Source organism: Podarcis cretensis (genome assembly GCF_951804945.1).
Source record: "Podarcis cretensis genome assembly, chromosome: 1".
NCBI lineage: Eukaryota > Metazoa > Chordata > Lepidosauria > Squamata > Lacertidae > Podarcis > Podarcis cretensis.
This window is the reverse complement of record NC_137170.1, coordinates 130,623,452-130,647,374: the sequence shown is the minus strand read 5'-3', so window position 1 is coordinate 130,647,374 and position 23,923 is coordinate 130,623,452. Positions and strand designations below refer to the sequence as shown.

Here is a 23,923-nt window from a genome sequence, read left to right as displayed (position 1 = left end):
TACCAGCATCCAGCTTCCAGATAATCTCTCCCAGCAGTTTCAATACAATGTTACGCCATAGTCAGTTTTTATATATATCATAGAATTGTAGAGTTGGAAGCGACCCTGAGGATCACATATTACAGCCTTGCATGATCTATGCAGCCAAAGGGTTAAGTGGTAGTACCCAGTGGCGTAGCGTGGGTTGTCAGCACCTGGGGCAAGGCAAGTAATTTGCACCTCCTAACCCGTGGATTTGCGCCCCCTAACCCGTGGATTTGCGCCCCCTAACCCTAACCCCCAGATGTTGCGCCCGGCCCCCCTGCACCCCCCACGCTACGCCACTGGTAGTACCTCAATACAAGTTTCTGGAATCTGAATTCCAGGAAGGCTGGAACTACTGTAGAATGGCTACAAAACACATGAAGTAGCAAATAAAGATGGTAGCTCAGAGCATACACAGTGCGCCTTTTACTTATGGAGTAATAATACCCAATTTCCTCTTATCTAACTATAAGGATACCTGCTCGCTTGCACAGCTGCAGATTTTATCCATAGCACCTCTCGAAATGAAGCACTGCAATGTGAAGTGGCCTCAAATAGTTAATGAGCATGGAAGAAGCAAATTACCAAGCCAGCAGCAACTGTCTCCTTTCCATGACGGCAAGATCAATCAATCATTTCCCATAGTCAGACAGTGCTTTACCAGTAGTCTTGGGGAAGCCTGGAGGCTTCAAGGTAAGCTTCTTCCTTCCAGCTGACCTGTCCTCCAGAGAAGTAAACACTGAGCTACATCTTTCCTAGTGAGTAGTGAGAAAAGGGGTGATAGAACTTCGAGGCACACAGGCACTTAAGACAGATGGGCTTTCTTAAATAGTTGCAGCTCTCCTCCTGGATACGGCCACCAAAGTTAGCCAGAAGGAAATCTGCAAGTACTGCTACTTTAAAAAAAACTCCACCTCTATATGCATGATTTGAATGCTGATAAGATTTATGTAATTTGTTATACTAAGGAACTGAATGTACCACACTTTGCCTTTTTGTTGCAAGTTGCTTTCTTTTGTTCAACAAATTTGGAATTTTAAAGGCTGAGCTGTAGTTTGCTTGATCAAGTTAACGTTCCTTAAAATCTGAGTGCATGTGGATTTTTTATACTCCAAGAGAAAACACACACATTCCTTTGCATGGGCGTAGCCGGGGGGGTTGGGGGCAGCTGCCCCCGCAATCAAGCAAATAAATAAAAATATTTAACTAGCTGACCGATTGCATCGCAGATAACTCGCTTCTGCCCTCCCCCCGAACATAAAGCTTGATCCCCACTAAAACACATACGCCCATGCATCTCTGAACATTTCATGTGACTGCATGGTCTTTCACATTTAAGTGTGCTGCATATAAAGCATGCTGTGTTCCTTTAAGCAGTTCAAACACCCTGGCTTCTCCCGTGTTCATAGAAAGGCAGCTCTGGCAAATTTAAACAGCTCATGGGTGCTTATATGCGATGGCAAGACTTGTACAAGCAGGCACTTCCTGCATGCAGATCAGACGGAGAGCCGCCGTCTGCCTTATTGGAGCCTGGGATGTTTCTGTTTACAAATCCTGGAGCCAGGCCGGGGCACTGACTGGAGGCGTGCCGTCTGCTTCCTTGCTACACTCAGCCTTTGTCTGGTTTTACTGTGTCAAAGAAAGAACAACCCTGCTGTGTTTTCCGCAAAGGATGGTTTTCAATACAATGGAACTGCTGGGGCTCCCTCCTTTTTTCACAGCCGTGCTCAGAAAGGTAGTCTACGGATTAGTGAGAAATATGGGGTGGGGGGAGAGAGCTGGCCTGCCCCCCAAATCATTTAACTCATAGGCAAGCACACTTGCATTCGTTATTTCATACAAAAGAAAAAGAATCATATTTCAATCACACCCCTTAGACATACGTTATTTTCTTATGCAACAACTGCACTCGAACGACGTGCTGTATTTTTACAGCATACGATACTTATATAGAAGCTATCATTTTACCTCTTCCTTGAAAAGTTTTTATTGGTGTCCTGAAGAAACGTTTCAAAGAAAATTCCATTTCAATTGTTAACTGCGGGTCATGCATTTTTAGCTTCCTTTAACAGATGCACTTCTTAAACTGCCCAAATTTACATAGTGGCTTAGCAATTTAGTGACAGTGAAAAGAAAAAAATGAACTGTTACACTGTTAGCCTTGCAAAACAAGAATGAAGCAAAAGTGCCTCTGGTTTTCATAACCTGAACAGTTTTCACAGTCTTTCTGTGTCTTCCACATGGTTCTTATTATAGTTTTATACAAGTATTTTGTATTTATTTGTATTAATCGTAAACATAAATGATATTAAGTAGCAGACCTCTTAAACCTGATAGCATATGGTTCAGTATGGAAAATGCCCTAAAGACTATTCAGTATGTGCAGAAGTTTTCACAGCCTTCAGGTCATTCTCCATACTGAACTATATACTATCAGGCTTAAGACGTCTGCTACCTAATATTGTTTATTTGTATGAATAATGCAAATAAATAAATAAATAAAAACTTGTATGAAACTTTGCTTAAATTATGTCAGCTATACAACCTACCAATTTTATGGAATGGTGGTATGAGAATATCAAATAATCTAGACATATTATTTCAGGTAAGGCTTAAAATAACATTTAATAAATCTGTAAATTTTTAAATATTGACTTGGTTGGATTAATATTGGAATGCACAACATGATTGAACCCAGCCATTCCTAAAAATGTCTGATACAAATATTCATTTATTCTCAATCTGAAAGATTTTTTCATCTTCTAATAATAGCCAAAATCCTATTCTTAAAAAAACCCAAGAACCATAAAACAAGTATCTCACTTCTCCTCATTGAGCCAGTGCTAAGAGAAAACACAGCGAACAAAATGGCTCATAGTCTGCTAATACAATCTTGGTTTCTATAGCAACTGAGCAATGTGCCTTTTATTTATGTTTAAATATTATTTGCAAAAACACAAGATGCATTCCAAGAATAGTACAACACAATACTAGTTAGGCATAATCTCTAGGGGGCTGAAAATGTTCAAATTGTGGAAGCTATGGAGAGGTAATGAATTCAAGTCATTGACAGGAGAATGTAAATAAATGCTTCTTGGGGCCTTTCCAGGGTTTTTTTTTCATCATAAAATGTGCATGTGTTACTCAATTATGATAGGGACACAGGAGTCATTCTTTGGGCTAGTACTTCTGTTGCTGTAATATTACATTTTCCACCTGCAGTTTAATCCTGACATCTTGTTGGCGGGGTGGAGGGGACATTCTTCTATTAGTTGGCACATCAGCTACAATTGTGCATGCTTTGTTGAGCACGATTGCTGAGTACTGTGAAGTTAGTGCCTGCAACATAATTAGAGATGATGACTAGTTTGCTGCTCTCATACTAATGCCAAAGTTGAGCAATTCAGACACAAGCTGCTCCTTTAGCTGTTAAAAGCAGCTTTCCACTGGAGCAAAGCTGTACTACACCAGTAGCATTTCGACAATCAGATCTCAACTTATTAACCAGATATATTCCCCCAATACACAACTGTTTGACTCCTGCCTTTGTGTAAGTTTTCCTTTGACTATAGTTTTCCTTTACGCCTGAACCAGGAAATGAAAGTTAACAGCTTTGAAACATGCCGCAATATTAAGCTAACTTTAAACTGCAGCTTAATTAATATTTTGGAGTGCTCCCAAGCTGTTAACCATACTTTCCTGGTTTGGACATAATGGGAAACTAGAGAAAAGACTGTCTGCCTTGTTTGCCAACTTACATAAAGTAGCTGTATATGGGAACACTAGGTTCACTCATAACTTGGCTTACTAATCAGGTATGTACATTTTATGCAAATTTTGCTTTTTCATTATTAAAATTTCAGGCTTAATTCTTTGAAGATTGCAGATTCATTTCTCCAGTGCCGAAGTTCATATTTCCAAAGTACGTACAAACACAAAGCATACAAAGCTCAGCACGTTTACTTTTTAACTATTATGCTAGGATGGGTGCTACTGGAGCAATAGGGGAAAATGGTTTTTTTTTTTTACTATAAACTGAAGTTTAAATGGATTTAAAATGTAAGCAAATAAGTAACAGGGATTCCTATGTATATTTTTAGGGGAACAGAAGAGGGAAGGACCACCACCTAATAAAGTGATAACAATGAGGAGAAAGATCTCAAAGATCCTTTAGCCATGAAGGCAATGATTTCAGTATAAATCATAATTAACTAACATTCCACATGGTGTTAAAACCCTCATGTGTGATGTGTGAATCAGAAGTATTTGTTGGCTAAACTTGTGTTTGCAAGTTTAAATTCTGAAAAATATTTGGAACCACCTTAATTCATACCAAACATTTTATTAAAATCTGTTTTCTTACCTTAGATCGCACACTAGTTTGGCTACAGTGCAATGTGAATAAGCCTTTAAAAATCCAGCTATGCAGTGAGCATGAAGCAGGCTCAGACAAGTGCCATAATTTCCATCAGTGTATGAAACTTTCCTTTAGAATTCCATCTTTGCGTTGAGAGAAAAATATACAATTTTTTACGCTGGTGTAAACAGAGGCAGAAATAGGGCTGTCTTAAGTCTACACAGCTGTTGCTTCACCTCATCCACCAGTACCCATAACTTTGGGAAATTGTAGTAGCGTGAAACACAGTCATTCCTTAGCTATTCATAAGATGGTATCAGTAAACTAACTACAACACTAATGTTTATTTAGAACTTCTGGCAAACTAGAGAATGTACCACAAGAGATAAACCCAGACAAAATAACAGGGAATGGATATTGCAATGCATTAATTGGTTTCCAGATGGCACACTGAATCTCTGAATGGCCCTAGCAATGCATTAAAACAAGGTTTACATTGTAGTTTTTCGCCAAGATGCTAGCAAAAAAAAGTCCCCAAGCTTGGACTTCAAAATGAACTTTGGGAACTTTTAAAAGTTTCTTCAAACTGCAGGCAAGCTTTTAAAACTCTGAAATTAGTCTGTTTTGAAATAAAGCATAAAAAGCTGGAGAAGAATTCTGAACTGCCCTCTGCTTATCTTTGTTAGTTTTCTCCTTCAGCAAAAAGCCTTCTTTGCCAGGATCTATCTACTCAAAACACTCTCCCCTTCCTGACTTGAAGCTGCAGCGATGGAAGCAGAAGAAAAGTTGAGAAGTGAATTTTATCCCTCACTACTACAGCAGCTCTGAAGAGAACATGCCCGCCTTCAATTTATTTATTTCTTAGGAGACATATGCAGTATTGTTGTACAGGCATGCTGTAGTGTAGAGCAGTGATGGTTAAACTTGGCCCTCCAGCTGTTTTGGGACTACAATTCCCATCATCCCAGACCACTGGTCCTGTTAGCTAGGGATGATGGGAGTTGTAGTCCCAAAACAGCTGGAGGGCCTAGTTTGGCCATCACTACTGTAGAGCGAAGCTGCAATCATGCTGGCCATGTCATTTTCTGGGAGTATCTCTGTACCCCATGCAGGCCCAGAGAGGGAAAATAAGATGGGGGACATGAGAGCAACTTTGATCTGCAGTGTACCAAGACCTCACCTTGTTCTGTTAGAGCTTTTTTAGAAGGGGAAAGAATAATATCAATTGCCTGCTGCCACCTAGTACAGGAGAAGAGACCGACCAAGCGCTGCACAAAGGGAGTCAACACTTTCTTTTCTTAAACTTTTTTTTTTACAAACCCCAAGTGCATCCAACAATGCATGCTGAAAGTTTAGAAGGGAAAACAGAAAGAAAGGGGGACCTGTTGGTTTCTTTCTTTCCCACAGCCTGGGAGTGAGGGAGGGAAAGGGGAGGAGGGGTAGAGCAAGGGAAAACACATAGGAAAACAGATCACAGCACAGTAGCTTTTCAAGCCGGGGACAAAGAGAGGCAAAACTGGCAGTCACAGAGTAGCATGCTGCTCTTCAGCCAATGAAACACCAGTACTATGGTGACCCCCCTCTTGTCTCCCACCTACTTTTCTTTCTGCCTTCCAACCTTAAGGCTCCTGTATGTTCATTTTGTTTCTCAAGCACAGCTACTGATCATAAATCATCTAACTATTAAAGAAACAATTCTGCTCCAGAATTAGAAATTTCCTCTTGGTATGCAAAGCACTCTTGCAAAACATTAACAATGCATGTATGGCCTAATTATTGTTCTGAGAGGTTTACAGTCTTACAGTATGGGGCTTGCAGGATGCTAACTCAGCATTTGCCTGTTAGGGAATATTAGGGACTACTAGTAAGTCCAAATTGCATGATTTGTATACCATTTAACTCTCCACAACTATCAATTTCCAGCAGATATTGAGAGCAATATTTATTTTGTTATTTTAAGATGAAAGTTCAGTTTAGCCCTGCACTTCAGTACTGGTTAGTAATATGAGTTTCTTCCAATATAAATCATAATGAAAACATTGAGATGAAATAGCAACAGGGAATATGAACCCAAAGAAGACCATTTCAGATTCTTACTGCAAATAATTTATCCTCTTCGTGGTTTCTTGCGAAGCCTTAATTTATACATATAGAACATTGAACAATATTCCTTTCTTGCTGTCAATCATCCCAGTTTCTGAAATCACATTGTTTAAATACCACACAAGAGATTTCCATTATTTCCTCCTATGTTGCCTTAAGGCTCTCTCACTATAAAAACATAATCCCTTCTACACAATATTAATGGTTATATGCAGATTATATTAAATACCACAAATTTAAATTCTGTGTTGATGTCTGAAAACATATGCTCTTATCTTAATATACAGCATTTGCAGCTAATTAGGAGCATTACTTGTTTTCCAGGACTATATGTATTTTGACATCTACACACAAGCCAGAGCAATGTCTAAATTGTCTTCCAATGTTGCAATTCAAAAAATAAATCTAAAGCTGGGCACTGGAGATAGATAGCAAATAAATGATTGTAAATATATAGGCAGTTATCTCCCGTTAGCCTGGAAGTAAAAGAGAGCTTTGGGTCGTGTTGCCATTCCAGACATTTTCTATCAGAGTGTGATCCCAGTCTCAGCATAATTATAGCTAAACAGAAGTAGGAAAAACAACATTGCAATGCAAAATGTAACCTCCATATGCCTAGTACAATTTGGTACTGCTGTGGTTATGATTTGTGTTCTCCTTTGCTGTAGCCTCACAGATGCCCATGTTTGAAGTATTCCAAAGCCACCCAAATCATCATGCAGGCCAGAGTCAAAGCTAGAGTGGAAGGGGGAAGGGGGAGCTTTTTTAAAACAAAAAAACCACTGTGCCAGCTCCAGGAACTACAGGGTGAGATCTAATTTTTAGAAATATGCAAAGAGTTAATGATGGCTGGGAGTTTCTTGAAGGTGAAATATTGAAGGCATAATCCAAACAATTCCAACAAGGAAGAGAAGTAGGAGGCATCTAAAGAAACCAGTGTGGCTGCATAAGGAGCTTTTAGATGAGCTGAGATTTAAAAGGGGCGTGTATAATGGAAGAAGCAAATCACAAAGGAAGGATATAAAGAAGACGCCAACACTTTCAGGGAGAAGGTCAGGAGGACTAAAGCTCAGAACCAAGCTCAACCTTGCAAGAGAGGTTAAATGACTAAAAAGGGTATTTTGAGCTATTTCAAAGCAAGAGGAAGAACAAATAGGTCCTCTGCATGGAGAATAAGACCATGGCAAAATAATATTGCCACAATGTTGTAAAGGATATACAAGTGAAGCCTAAGTTATTTTTAAGGTGAAACATTGTGTATAATGCAACAGATAGCTTACATACTAATAGAAAAACAAAGTTAATTTCAATCTTTAAGTTCTCATCAGTGCATTGCATGTGGAGTCTATTAGTAGCAATGCTTTCTCAGTTGCTCTTAAATCATGATTATCACACAGCCTGAAGCACTCTGACTCACTGAAAGGCGTTCCATCGGTAGGGTCTGCTGGTGGAAAATTCTCTGTGAAGTTGAGATTGCACAAGTTGGAACTGCAGCAGCAGAAACGATATGTCCCATTCTGAACCAAGGAAGGGGTGGTTGTGACGATGCACTCCTCAGAGTGACAGTCTTCAGGGTCTCCTATATGAGACCAGCATCCTGGAGGGGAAAAAAGGTTGTAAATCAAATAGCAGTATTTCTTTTGGCTATTTATTTAGCTTGTGAAACTTTCTACATGTTTTGCTCCTCAACTTCATGCTCTTATTAGATTGTCTCTCACCTAGAAAAACCCCTCTGCCTTTTAAGACCAGGGACACACTGCTTCGAATCCTTTCCCTAAGAGAAGTGTCACCTGCTGGGACTATGGGTAGGGTTTTTTGCAGCTCCATGACTTTTTGACATTAGGACATTTTTCTTTCATCCTCTGTTTTTAAATATATGCTCCTTTTCTTAAATGGGTTTTATGTGACTTGGACTATGCACTTTCTTTAGCCAATTTAACTGCATTCTCTTATGCAGGTGGATTTCACTATTGAGACGTGCATTTTGTACTAATGCTTTAATGCTGAAAACAGATTCAATTTCATGTAAGAAAAGTTGTATTAAAGCAGATAAAAGCCTACACAAACATATTTGTGGTGGTTCTTTTCATTCCAACAATGTAACCACTGTCTGTGTCCCAAAACTAAACAGTCCTATGACCATAACAACCTGATCCTGGCAAAATATCAAATGCACCATACTGTCTTCAAATTTTTCATTGGTTTACTGATTTGTGACTCATTTACATTATCAGCTGCATAATGTAAATTTCCTTTCATTCCACTTCAGGTCTGTGTGTCTTTGTGTGTGTGTGTGTGTGTGTGTGTGTGTGTGTGTGTGTTTTCAAGGGTTAGTCAGAGGCTGACAGGAGCCCTTTGAAACTAATGCATGTTCTTGATTCATTTCTCTACCACACCAGACCAAGAGATTACACATACAATTGCAGGGGTCATCACGTCTGGCATGCAGGAAGTGGACAAAGCACAGTATTCAATTTAAGTATGCAGTGATTCGTCCTGAGCTAAGAAAGTGAGCAAAATAGTGTGGCTAAAATTTATCAAGACTCCTGAACTGCTGACCTCTGAAACAAATCACAGGTGAAGCATTCCCAACTGCGTAAGCGAGTTTGCATTATCCTGGCATTTTGCCTTCAGGTTTCCAACAACTTCTGGTTTTGCTGATTCTTTACATACAGTGGTGCCTCGCAAGACGGAATTAATCCGTTCCGTGAGGCTCTTCGTATAGCGGTTTTTTCGTCTTGCGAAGCAAGCCCATTGACAGCTTAGCGGATTAGTGCTATTAGCGGTTTAGCGGCTTTTAGCGATCAGCTGTTAAGCGGCTTATCAGCGGATCAGCTGATAAGCGGCTTAGCGGCTTAGGAAAAGGGGGCGGGGAAGGGAAAAAAACCCGCAGGAACTCGCAAGACATTTTCGTCTTGCGAAGCAAGCCCATAGGGAAATTTGTTTTGCAAAGCGCCTCCAAAACGGAAAACCCTTTCGTCTAGCGGGTTTTCCGTCTTGCGAGGCGTTCGTCTTGCGGGGCACCACTGTATCATACTTTGATTTAGTTGATGAAACTGTATCTAACATTTCAGTTTTTAAGGGAGGTACCATGTATTTACACCACTTTTGCATGTTCCCGTCCCCTGCTCCCCAAAAACTTCTTTTTTTCATTACTGTATGTAGTTTTAGGGTCTAATTACATATTTTGCTTCATAACTTTCCTTCTGAGAGGGCTAGAGACTTATTAAAAAATGAAATGGAAGTTCAGAGCCTGGGGCCCTTAATGATCAGTAATGGAACTTTCTTCTTTTGTATGGCTTATTCATTGAATCATCCTTATTCTGCAAGACTGCTCAGTGTTCTGTTGCAGAATATGCTCTATGGTCACTTCTAATTCCTTGTTATTACCTATTACTATTTTCATTAAACATAGGCACTATGACCTTGTTTTTGCTTTCTGGTAATTTGTACAGTTTTATCTATTTCTACTTAGCAGCTCTATTAAGTTTATACTATGAATCACTAGCATATCAAACTTTAGACTAAAGGTAAAGGTAAAGGTACCCCTGCCCGTACGGGCCAGTCTTGACAGACTCTGGGGTTGTGCGCCCATCTCACTTAAGAGGCCAGGGGCCAGCGCTGTCCGGAGACACTTCCGGGTCACGTGGCCAGCGTGACATCGCTGCTCTGGCGAGCCAGAGCCGCACACGGAAACGCCGTTTACCTTCCCGCTGGTAAGCGGTCCCTATTTATCTACTTGCACCCGGAGGTGCTTTCAAACTGCTAGGTTGGCAGGCGCTGGGACCGAGCAGCGGGAGCGCACCCCGCCGCAGGCATTCGAACCGCCGACCTTTCGATCGGCAAGCCCTAGGTGCTGAGGCTTTAACCCACAGCGCCACCTGCGTCCCTAAACTTTAGACTGCCATGTATTAAAAATTTCTATAGAGTATGCTTGAAAAAATTTTGGCTTGGCATAATTGTAATGTTGCCCAGAAGCCTAATCATGATTAAGCTATTGGGAATGTCCTGTGGGCATGCACACTGCTTTCCCAAGTGGGTACCCTCCCCCTTTTCAATTTGACCATCGACCATTAACTTACATTAATGCTAACCACCATTTGCAACAATGGATAGAAGCAGCTTTGCAAATTTGCTAATAACTATGGTCATCTTAACACCACTGAAGATGGAACTGTAGTTAGCTTTACCTTGAGGAGGAGGGGGGGGGTGCAACAATGAACTGGGAAGGAGTCAGGAGTCATACAATTAAGAGAATCAGAGCTTTTTTCAGGGTCTGTCATAGACCATCTGTCCAACCCCCTGCTCAATTCGAGAGTCCCAGAACTAGAGCATCTTCAATATATGGCTAGCCAACCTTTGCGTGAAGAACTCTAACGAGGGAGAACTGACCACTCCTCTAAGTTATTGATCCCACTGTTGAACTGTTCAATAAGTTTCTCCTAATGTTCAAATGAAATATCTTCTCCTGTAAATTAAGCCCAGTCCTGGCCTCTGTGGCAGCAGAGAACTGAGAAGATTTATGTCTGCACTTAGCTGTTCTTCAAAATGAGGGACATTTGTTTGTAGATTCCTTTGTGATCAGAAGGCAATACAGTGGTACCTTGTTTTGAGTTGGGGATCTGTTCCAGAGCCCTGGACACACAATGAAAGGGATGCTCGACAAAGCGCCGTTCTGCGCATGTGCGTAAGCGGCAAACCCGGAAGTATCCCGTTCCAGTACTTCTGGGTTTGCCACGGATGTTCGCCGAAATGGACGGTCGATAGGGCGGACGTTCGCGGAGGTAAAGGTACCCCTGAACTTTAGGTCCAGTCATGGACGACTCTGGGATTTGCGGCGCTCATCTCGCTTTACTGGCCAAGGAAGCCGGCGTTTGTCCGCAGACAGTTTTTCCGGGTCATGTGGCCAGCATGACTAAGCCGCTTCTGGCGAAACCAGAGCAGCACACGGAAACACTGTTTACCTTCCCGCCAGAGTGGTACCTATTTATCTACCGTATTTTTCGCCCCATAGGGCACACCGGCCCATAGGGCGAACCTAGTTTTTTTTGGGGGAGTAAAGAAAAAAAATTATTACCCCCCCCCAGGCTTGGGGCTGGGGAAGCCTGAGCTCCCCCCGACCCCAGCCCCCAGAACAGGCTGCTATCCGCAAGCCTAGGGAACCCGGTGGGAAGTCGTGCCAGTCTCCCCAGGTTTGCGGAGAGCTGCCCGAAGCCTGGAGCGCGCTTCTCAGTGCGTCCCGGGCTTCGGGATGCAGGCAGCTCTCTGCAAGCCTTGGGAGACCTGTGCGACTTCGTGCTGGGCTCCCACGGCTTGCAGAGAGCTTCCTGAAGCCTGGAGAGTGAGAGGGGTCGGTGCGCACTGACCCCTCTCGCTCTCCAGGCTTCAGCGAAAGCCTGCATTCGCCCCATAGGACACACACACATTTCCCCTTCATTTTTTTGGGGGGGGGGAAGTGTGTCCTATAGGGCGAAAAATACAGTACTTGCACTCTGACGTGCTTTCAAACTGCTAGGTTGGCAGGAGCTGGGACCAAACAACGGGAGCTCACCCTGTTGCGGGGATTCGAACCGCCGACCTTCTTTTTTTTTTTTTTTTAATAATTTTTATTAACTGGCCAATCACATCAAATTAAATCACATCATATAAATTCCGAATTACAAAGCCAAATTTTTAAATTTTGTTGGGGGAACCCATACTTCAAGATCCAAAGGGGAATTCAGATCATCTTCTTATTACTGCGTTAATGTCCAAATCAATCCCAATCAGTCCAAACAAAGTTCATAATTCTATCCAGTCTTATCTTGGTGTTGCCACATCATATCTTGTTCGTATAATTTCTCTTTTTCCTTTACGATCTCTTCTGTTAGTCTCCTTAAACCGATAGCAAGTGTAATAATCCTGTGTGGATTTCCCGTTCCTCCACTAAGTCCAGATGGTTTCCATATATCTCCTTCGTAGATAACATCACTTTATCCATCGTAAATTTTGGCATTTGTCGCTCTTAAGTCCCACTGAGGAGTTGATTCACGATATGTAAACAACTCTATTTCTCTCTTTCTCCTCCCAGACCCAAGAGCTCCCACAATGCCTCACAAAATGGCGAACGGCATTTTTTCCTGACTGCGTCACTCCAAAACTCTTAGCTTTCCAGCTTCATCTTGAAACATTGCTTTGGATCGAAAGTTTATCTCCACACAGCCTTAAATCCACAGCTTAAGTCCTTAATTTCTGACTCATTAGGGGAGGGGGATTCTTGTTAAATCACATAAAAAGGTAGAGGCAGGTTTTTCCCCCCTCCCCCCTCAGTCATTACCGTATCTTGACGTTCTTCTCGTATTTTATTGTTGTCTTGTTATCAGAGATCTCTTCTGTCAGCAGTATTTACTCCCCTTTTTCCTTGATGTATGTGCAATTAATCATGTCCAAATTATTTCTTTTAAAGATCATTGCAACCAGCGGCGCGAATCGGGGACGGCGTCGAGGAGTGCCGAAAATCCCACAGGAGGGCTTTGTGCCTAGTGCCCCCACCCCCACAAATTCGGGGGTGGTATAGGGCACAGCAGGCAAGGGCCGTCCCCCCCATAATCCTGGGGGGGTTAAGGAGGCTAATTACCCCCATCATAGCCTCCAAATTACCTTGTGTGGGTCGGAGAGATGTTATTGTCAGCCATCTTCCGATGCGCCACCTAGTGGCCCCCCGAACCGCCGACCTTCTGATCGGCAAGCCCTAGGCTCTGTGGTTTATAAGAAGATACATGTGTAAAAGTTTTACAAAAAAACTGCTACCTGCCTCTGAACATTAAGACCTTTGTGACCAATAGATTAAGTTATGTTTGTTGTCATTATTGCTGTATGCTATTATTGTTGAATATTACCTTGTTTCACAAGATGGATTTCTCCTTCACGTGTTTTCTCCCACAGACCATAGCAGGTGTTGCCTTTCATACACAAAACTGTACCATTCTCTTGAGAAATTCGACTTTCGCTAATTCCATGATCATTTTGGTACTGGTCCCTAAATGCACATGTCGTCTCTTCACTCTGTGCAGCTAAACAAGAAAACAAAAACAGGCAAGTTTACAAACCAGATTGTGGCACTGATTGTTGACAAAACTAGAAGAGAAAAATATAGATGAAGAAACTAGAAGAGTCATTTTCAGGGCTGGCCCTTTCATTAGGAAGAGTGAGGTAGCCACCTCAAGTAGCTGATTTTGTTATCATTAAAGGGCAAACAGGCAGAGGTGCTGGTAAGTTTTTCTTCCATGTGCAGACAAGTCATGCTTGGGTACTATGTATGTTGGCTAGATTGCCTCAGGTAGCAAAATGTCTTGGCAATTTTGGTACTTCAGAACTTTGCATTTTTAAAAGCAATATCCAACTTCCTGTTAGGAGCTGCCGCTGGATCCAAGTGCAATTCCTATTTATGTGTATGGAAACATTTTCCTCTGCGATATCTGCTTTCCTTTCCTTTTTTGTGAATATGCTGTGCCGGGATAGTTCTTCCTCTCACACTAGAACACCAGAGATCACCATGTCAGAAATATATTAGACTTATCCAAAAATCCTATTTGCAGAACCATTAGTAACGAAGTGACACTGAGTACTACAGCAGAAAAAAAGCACTTAAAAGTGGCCTGCAGCAGCATCACAAGCATGGTAAATTTTATGGTAATCATAAATGAAGATGCTTTAAATATTCAGAAAGGGAAACCGGATGAATAGGAATACATTCAGTCCCAGGCCACATTATCAGTAAATCTTAGATCATCATCATAATTAGTCTTCCCACTGAACATACATTTCCCTTGAGCTAGAATATTAAAAGATCAAAATGTCTTAAGATCCCAGAAATTCAAAGGAATTTCTGTCCACTTTTCTTTTTGATACACTCCAAAAATTAGGCCATACCTCATCAAAACAACCCTATATAATTATTTCATTAGAAAGAAAGAAAGACTTTTCAGAATGAAAGAAGCATTTAAAGTGCACAGAATTTAAACTGGTTGAATCAATCAAAGCAAAATGCCTATTTTGTGCATTTCCAGATTTTTAATAGATAAATATTCACTGGGTTGCCATGCCTGAGCAAAGCATTGTGTAATAATGTATCATAAAACAAAGGGACTGGATAATAATGATCCATACGTGACTGCCTTATTAAAATAGTGAAAGGGAAAATACACAAATGCTAATTTATTTATTTATTTTGCTTTAAATCAGAATTTTGCCACTTTCTAGCATCAAAGAGAAAATATGCGAACTTTCTGTAAAAGAAGAAATACACACTAGCATTAACGTAGAATTTTGACAGCAAATATCACAGTTCATATGTTCATTGTGCCTTTCAATATATATTCTTTCCACAAAATAATTTTGACATTAATGACCTAGAGTAAATAGAGTCAACTCAGATTTGAACTAGAACTATATTCAGCAACAAAGTTCAGCCTCTTTAGCAAAGCTACCTGCTGATTCTATTCTTCTGTTTTCACCTTTATATATGCTATGACAAGAATCTGCATGTAAATCTTCACCTACCATTTAGGCTATAAAAGCAATTAAAGAGGGAAGGCCTTCCAACAGCTCTACCAAAATCACTGTGTATACATAGTCTTTTGCAGCAAAAACAATCAGAACTTTGTGGCCCTTGAAAGCCTAACAAATCTATTTGCATGGCGAGGCCCTGGGCCCACAGTTCCCACAGAAATAAACATACAAGCACAAATATGTTGGATTAATGGGATAAATTAGGCCACAACTTTATTGGTTACAGATGTGAGCAGTTTGGCTTAGGCAACTGGGTGAAGCAAGACTATATCCTGACTCCTGCCCAGCTGCATGAAGTCTTGAAAGGGTCAACCATCAATAGCGGGAGCCTTATGATATATATCAATTAAGAACTCCCCCAGGGTCACTGATGGGGTCGTGGCATGACCCTAACCCATGACCAGGCTTCGGACAGGAACCACACACCTGGATCCCTTTAATGGGACACCCTTAGCGTGGAGGGGCAGGCGGAGGCAACAGCTTCCCCTCCCATAACAAGGCTTAAAGGTAAAGGTAAAGGGACCCCTGACCATTAAGTCCAGTCACGGACGACTCTGAGGTTGCAGTGCTCATCTCACTTTATTGGCCAAGGGAGCCGGCATACAGCTTCCGGGTCATGTGGCCAGCATGACAAAGCTGCTTGTGGCAAACCAGAGCAGTGCACAGAAACACCGTTTACCTTCCCACCGTACCTATTTATCTACTTGCACTGGTATGCTTTCGAACTGCTAGGTTGGCAGGAGCAGGGACCAAGCAACGGGAGCTCACCCCGTCGCGGGGATTTGAACCTCCAACCTTCTGATCAGCAAGTCCTAGGCTCTGTGGTTTAACCCACAGTGCCACCTGCTTACCCAATGCCTAACCTTACAAAGTTGTGACGATTGCTACTAGGTAGGCAAAAACCAAATGGCTGGAGCCAATTTGCCAAGTGGAAAAATTCCTACCCAGCCCCAACAACCAGGCAACCAAGATTAGTCATAGCAAGGCCATAGTCAAGCAACACAAGAAAGAGGGTGAGTGGGCTGAGAGATCCACCAAAGTAGATGATAGGCTAGCTGGGGGCGTGACGCGGCTGGGCATCCAAGTGACATGGGCAGCATTCCTCCGTCCACTGCTGGGTAACTGAGGTCCTGGAACCCCTCCTGGAAAAGGGGAGCTGTCTTGCGTGGCGAGGCCCTGGGCCCGGCAATTCCCACAGACAGGAACCACATAATGTGAAATCTTAGTTGGCAGGTATATAAATGGGGAATAATGTAAGGTAGGAACTGAATGGCAATGAGGTGCAAAATTTAGAAAAAAGACCTTCAGCTAAGATTTCACTTCATGCATCTGATGAAGTAGGCTTGGGCCCCTGAGAGCTTATGCCAGAATACATTTGTTAGGCTTTCAGGGGCCCAAAGAATGTTGTTTTTGCTACAAGAGACTAATGCAGAAACATTTAGGCCGTATACACGCAATGATTTCTGTGGAGGAAATGACAAGGCTTCTTCTCTCACTGTTAAAGTAACAGAAAAACCTGTTTCTATTACTATAACAATACAAACATAATTAAGGACCATAAACCCTAATTAGCACAAACCGTGATTTCTGATTCTGGTTTGCTATCAAAGCACAAGCCAAACCTTGCCAATTCAGATATCATACCAAACTATAGTTTTCGGAGCCATGTTTGACATAAGGAATAAGCCAAATGACAACCTGTTCTCTTCTCTTAAAAAAGAAAATAAGCTGAAACTGATGTCCACTCTATTGATATATAAGGGTAGCACATACTACTATTTTATTGACATGAAAGGAAGCTGAGTTTTCTTTGTTGTTTTTTTACACAGCTATATAGGGTAAGCATTACTGCTGAATGTACTAAAGGGAGGGGGGGGGGGGAGAAACATAAAAAGTCTTTCAACCTAGTGTGGAGAATGTGTTACTCCTCATAGGAATTATACAATGGGTCCCCACCCAAGAGTACTGTATTTGTATTATTAAAAGCTCCAAAACCAGTTTGACCAGAGACTATGGCAAGGTAATTGGCAGCTCTATTATGCAATTTCCAAATATCTGAAAATAACACTGCAGCATAAACTCATTTAAAAAGTTTTTTTTTAAAATTGTGACACCTCTTGCTGATAGAGCACCCAACACTATATTTACAAAGCAGAAGATTCACAGCATAAGTTGTCCTACACAAGACAGCAATGGATAACAATGTGTGGTGGTATTTGATAGCACTGATGTTCTAGGAACTTCATGTCACATACCTTCCCATTATCTTACACATTATTTAAGTATTCTGCAAAAATTATATCTTACATGCTCAGAAATTGTCTTGACTACTAATGTAACCTTCCCCACTCCTGCCTTTCAGGCATTTCTGAAGACAAAGGATTGCTCTTGCCTTGGTTTAAATAATAACTGTAGGTCTCTCTCTCTCTCTCTCTCTCTCTCTCTCACACACACACACACACACACACACACAATTTTATTCTCAAGAACAGATGCTTTGTGCCTGGAATGCTCAGCTGTCCTGTATTTTCTGATCCTTGGCACTGACTGCCAAAGAAACAAAGAAAGGATGTTGTTTCTATCTTCAGTAACAAAGGACAACACAGTTCCATATGTAAATGTTAAGTATTTAAGCTGTGACTCAAGGAAAGGAGGAAATTCACACATTTCACTAAGTGCAAATTATTTGCTCCTTATGAAATCTTGACTTGTGCAACTGTGCACATAAATTAAAAGGATAAGAACTGGAGTTCTGCATCAAAGTGTTACAGTGTAATTTAGTATTCAAGCCAATCCATTACATTCCCCGAGCCCCAATTTTCCTCCCCACCACCCCAGTTAGTCATGTTGGCATTCCATGACAACTAAACATACTTGTACACATTTGAAGCTTAATTAAAATCTTTTGGGGTTTTCCCAGTGGTCTCTATGGGTGCTCTATCTTCAGTCCCTGGGGACACTTTAAAATAACTTCTCAGTGTGTAACCAGACATTCAATGGTTTTGCTGTGGGCTAATCTTCGGGAAAACACTTGCATCAAGAACCTGATAAAGAACTGCTCCTGCATGGAAATAGTTATGATATCCTGGAAACAATTTTCATAATAGCAGCAGCAGATTCTTTTGTCACCACAATCATGGAAAGTGCTTCTGTCTGAGAGTGTGTAGTTGTATCCAAGGATAAACCAGGTTAGATATTAAGTTACTGCATGAGTGCATTGGATTCCCAGATCAGTGATGGCATACCACACTAAGAAAATTATTTCTAAATATCTGAACTGACCCACAATCTTTCCATAATCGTTTTGGAAGCAAGAGTCAGACACAGTATTGAAAGACAAGATATTGGATTATTTAGTCCAATTCCTGTCCTAAAATAAATGATTATATACCTAATTCATGTCTGGAAGAAGTACCCAACATTTTATTAAAATCACCTAGGAAGCTCAAACATCCTTCCTGAGCAGTTTATTCCACTGCAAAGCTGCTCTAAAATCCACCATATTGCAGTTTAAGGTTTTTGCTGTTTTAACAGGGTAAGATGCAAAAACTTGGGCAAGCAAGTGATCTGCCACTTCTTTTAGACCATCATTCTCAAATATATTGCCATTGTAATCTTCTTAAGGGATGTGGGTGGCACTGTGGGTTAAACCACAGAGCCTAGGACTTGCCGATCGGAAGGTTGGTGGTTCGAATCCCCGCGATGGGGTGAGCTCCAGTTGCTCAGTCCCTGCTCCTGCCAAGCTAGCAGTTCCAAAGCACGTCAAAGTGCAAGTAGATAAATAGGTACCGCTCCGGCGGGAAGGTAAACGGCGTTTCCGCGCGCTGCTCTGGTTCGCCAGAAGCGGCTTAGTCATGCTGGCCACATGACTTGGAAGTTGTACACCGGCTCCCTCAGCCAGTAAAGCGAGATGAGCGCCGCAACCCCAGATTCGGTCATGACTGGACCTAATGGTCAGGGGTCCCTTTACCTTTACCTTAATCTTCTTATTTGATCAAAATGTGCCTATTTCTCTCAGTTTTCCCTCTCAACCTGATTTTCTGAAACACATAATCTTGATGATTTGTCTCTTGAGCAACAAACTCCTTGAATTCTTTTGACCAGAATTGAATGCAAGCCTGCATTAAGTCTTACTAGAGCCACAGCACTATGCTTACTTGCCAAAATCTTGGAAATAATGCTTTTGTTAATACAATTTTAAAAAGCACTGATATTTGGGTTCACATCATCACATTGTTAATTCATGCAGAGTTTCTTATCCATTTTAGCATCTGAATCATTGAGAGGAACAACTATCTGGCCTCTTAGCACCCTTCTTATATTTATTCTTATATTTATATTATATCCTTTTTACCTCTTCTCATTTTCACATTTGACATTGTTGAGCTTGGTTTTGTTATTATCTACCCAACTCAGCAGTGTTTAACATTTTATATTAATCGCCATGATCCAGTCTGCTAAGTGATATTAATTGTATCATGAATTCACAACCCCTCAGAATTTATGAGATTTTCCACATAGTTCCAACCTGGAAACTTCATCCTATATTGCTTCTTCCTCATATATCCACGTTGTATTATTCCTTCCTATTGCTGGTGTTTGGCTTTATTTTACATCACTAGGCTATGGTAACTGGGCCCACATCAGTCTATAGGGTGATATCCAATTGTGGCCATCCCCAGTGAAACAGATCTGCACACCTTAATTTTTTTCAACACGTTGCCAGCTTAATTATTTCCACTATTTGCTCCAATGTTTTCCTAAATGCAGACAAATGCAGTCAAACTAGCAAGCTTGCACATTCCATGGGTGGTTTCCTTCCCCTCTTCTAAACATAAGACACTGTATCGCAGGTCTGCGTAACTTCTAACGCACCAACCTGAACACAGCTCTCCAGTCATTTACCGTGGCCTGACAGTTCCCCTATGTTTAAAGTCCCAAACAGACTGCAAAAAGAAGTTTAAGCAAGCTTCGGGTGAGCAACCAAATATGAATGTTCTTTTCCTCAGATTTTAAAGTTGATAAACCTACCCTGCCTTTAAGGAAGGGAGACCGAGGACAATGTTGGGAAAGCAGATGGAGAAGTTTGGTTGCATAAGTAAAAATCCTTGTTCTAGCAGAAGCACTTTGCTGCATACTGACCAATATGCATCCTAAGGAGATATTACCACACAATTGCTTCTCTGAGAAGGAGCTATGCTTGTTGGATATATCAAATTACAGTAGCGGAATCCCTATTTTTAGGGCAACAACAGAAGTTATAATAAAAGCAAGGCATTTTCCAGCAGCTTAGTTATATGAAATCTCAAATTGCTTCATGAAGTACTTACAAGTAATAGTTTTAGAGCTGTAGCTACTGAATCCAAACCAGATTACTGCCTTTGGTTTCATATTCATTAATATTGAAACAGTACTTTAATGACTTGATGCTTACAGGAAAATGGTATGTTGTAGAATTTCTTCTGAGCTCCCTTCTTCCAGGAAGGAAACATGTTCTCTATTTTACATGAGTAAAATACTCTGACTTCACGGAGTCAGAGGAGTATTTAAGATGAAAATGCTTTGGAAATGCATGACACTTCTTTTTCCATTAACCATTTTCTGAAAGTTTAACCAGACGCTGGATTCAGAGATGTATCAGCCCAGTTCTGCTCATGGAACTCTCACATGAATGGAGGGGGTGGCAGCAATTTTTTTTCTGATTTCCCCCTACAGCCTTTAGCAAAAGACTGTCCAGGAGGGTTGATGGAATCCTATGAAACATGGTATGAGAGCATGCAGGGGGAAATGGGCAACTGGTAAAGAATGCCTCCATCCCTCCTGTTTCTTCAGCCCTTTCTGGGTTGCAGTTCACGGAAGGACTCCTTGCATTCAGGGAAAACTGTGATGGATCCAATACATTAGGCTTTAATAAATAAAATGTGATAATTTTTATATTTTTCTTCATGAATCATAACTACTAGTATTTGGAAAAAATAATTTCCCTTATTACTACTACTACTACTGCTACTACTACTACTAAATAGAAAGGCTATTTTAATAGAACTGCAAAGAAGTTCTGATGAAGGTTTTTGTTAAGTTTCACTTTGAACACTTGACAGTTGGAATTTTGGGTTTTTTTAAAAAAACACACACACACACATTGAACAAAACCAATTTCTTCCTCAAAATACACAACAGAGCATTCTCTATTATTTTCATAGCTGCATCATTCCTAAGAGGAAACTGGAATTCAATGCTCCTGGAAAATGATAATCAGAATTCTACCACCACTGTTTCTTAAAGTTATCTTAATATAGATGTGAGATTAACAAGGAGGGCTCTTTTTTCATAGTTGTGATAACTGTGAAATAATGAAATGCAACGTATTTATTTTCCACATTAATACATATGAAGGTTTAATATCTGAGAAAGGAAAGGCCTTCTCTCGGTCCCATCACCCTCACAGGCACATTTAGGGGGGGGAAGGCACAGGAGATGGCCTTCTCAGTCACTGCTCCCAGATTTTTGGTGTGTGCTTATTTGATTTTCCAAAATATAAACATACAACAAAAACAATTCCAAATCTAATTGTCAAGATTATTCTGAATCTCCTGACTTCCCCCCATCCCTTCCATTGATTCTGTTTTCAACTGCATATCAATACTTCTCCGATTTTTCATCTTCCAAAATTATCTATACATTCTGTTAGATTACAAGTGTGTTTAAAATCCTGCTAATGTTTTGACCTGTTTACAATGATTTTGTATATACATTATAAACATTTCCCATTCTTTTTAAAATTTCTTGTCTTCTTGATTCCTGAGCTTCCCAGTTAGTTTTGCCATTTCGGCATAGTCCATCAACTTAATTTGCCATTCTTCTCCGGTCCAGGGTTGTAAAGACTGCAGATAGAATAACTGGGTGCACTCTTCCCATCTTAGATCAAATCTGTGCTGTCAGGTGCCATAAGAAAGCGGCAGAGATAGCGCAGGATAGTACACACCCCGGAAATGATCTCTTTCAGCTTCTGCCTTCTGGAAGAAGGTATAGGGTTATAAAGGCCAGGACTAGCCGCCTGAGAAACAGTTTCTACACAAATGCGATTCTGGTTCTAAACGCACCTTAAGGGGTCTCTATAGTACAGTGTATTTTAAAATGGGATTTCAGAGTTTTTAGGGGTTTTTGAATGTTTTATGTAGTTTTTCAATTTCATTGTTCTGCATGGGACAATGACAATAAAGATATCGTATATCGTGTATATCGTATATATCGTATATGGTTGGGGTTGTTTCTTCCTTCCATCTCTGGGCTAGTAACATCCAAGTGGCCGTTGTCACATACGTAAACAACTGCTTCCAGGTTTTGGAACTCCCTCTCTAGGGAAGCTAGACTGACTCCCTACTTGTTGCCCTGCTGCCAGCAGGTGAAGCCATTTTTGTTCCAGCAGGTTTTTGGGAACTGGCTGCTTTTAAAGAGCCTTTTTTTTGGGGGGGGGGTCAAAATAATGGAAAAGTAATGACACATTATTAAAAAACCTAAATATGCTTAAAGTCACTTGAAGTGATAAAAGATAATTTAGTATGAATTAAACTATGTTAAGTTTTATCAGTTTTGCAAACATTATTTAAACTCTATTGCTCTATTTAAATGTGATGACAGCCCACTGCTTCACAATCATGCTAAAATGTAATAAGAATCTGAGCCACACAGTAGCTGCATAGCATTTATCAGAATGGGAAGAAATTGAACATCTTATCTTTGCCTTGGACTACAGTTCATGAACTTTTCTTAGACTGGCTTTTGCTTATCAGAGCTGCACTTGTAACGAACACAGGAAATACTATGGGGGGAAAGTAAAATGCTGCCGCCTTCCAGATGAGAAGAATTACTCAAGCACAAAACAATCTCTTATTTTCTTTTTAAAATTCATTTCAGGATACAATTGTAATTTCTTCCATTGGTATATTTTTCTGGGATAAGTTATAGATAACCTTAATTTATTTTTCTAATAAAGCAGGTAGCTTTCTAATGCTTTATAGACTAATGCTATGCTTGGGAAGCCTGCACAGCTAAAGCATCCTTCCTCCAAAGAAACAATAATTTGTTGCACAGGAACCCAAGAAGAGATCCTTCTAATATATATGCCCTCTCCTCTCAGGGCAAAATAATAACTGCCCCAAGCAGCAATCTCCAAAAATTTCCATGCTGCCATAGGTACCTCCATATTAGGGAGCTTCCACCACCCACCCCTCTGACAACAAAAGTTAAGGTGGGATGATATTTACTAGTTTTTGTCTTCATCAGGACATCTTAAAGAATTATACATATGCCAGGCATGTAAGCTGAACATCATAACATGCTCAAAATGTTAGGATACAACATCCCATCAAATAGCACATCCCATCAGATGTCAAAAAGGTAAACAACTACACAACTTTCTGAAGACATCTGAAGGAAGCCCTGTATTGGGAAGCTCTCACATCCATACATCACTACTGGGAAAACCATAGCTTTAACTATACGGGCCTTTGTCGGCAAGGTAATGTCTCTGCTTTTTAAGATGCTGTCGAGGTTTGTCATTGCTTTTCAAACCTAGACAGCATCTTAAAAAGCAGAGACATCACCTTGCCAACAAAGGTCCATATAGTTAAAGCTAAGGTTTTCCCAGTAGTGATGTATGGAAGTGAGAGCTGGACCATAAAGAAGGCTGATCGCCAAAGAATTGATGCTTTCGAATTCTGGTGCTGGAGGAGACTCTTGAGAGTCCCATGGGCTGCAAGAAGATCAAACCTCTCCATTCTGAAGGAAATCAGCCCTGAGTGCTCACTGGAAGGACAGATCCTGAAGCTGAGACTCCAATATTTTGGCCACCTCATGAGAAGAGAAGACTCCCTGGAAAAGACCCTG

At 40.9% G+C, this 23,923-nt stretch overlaps 1 protein-coding gene across 2 annotated transcripts in view; it reads right to left on the bottom strand.

The window, feature by feature from the left end:
• The window catches only part of BMPR2 (bone morphogenetic protein receptor type 2), a 99,361-nt gene that overhangs the window by 42,991 nt on the left and 32,447 nt on the right, over positions 1–23,923 (bottom strand). For both annotated transcript variants that reach the window (XR_013839151.1, XM_079976982.1), the window contains exons 2-3: positions 13,363–13,536; positions 7,902–8,081 (exon numbers count right to left, since the gene is read on the bottom strand). Coding sequence is in view for 1 of the 2 variants with exons in the window: in XM_079976982.1 (XP_079833108.1) it covers positions 7,902–8,081; positions 13,363–13,536 (354 nt within the window). In the remaining variant the exon portion in view is untranslated. The remainder of the gene's footprint in view (positions 1–7,901; positions 8,082–13,362; positions 13,537–23,923) is intronic.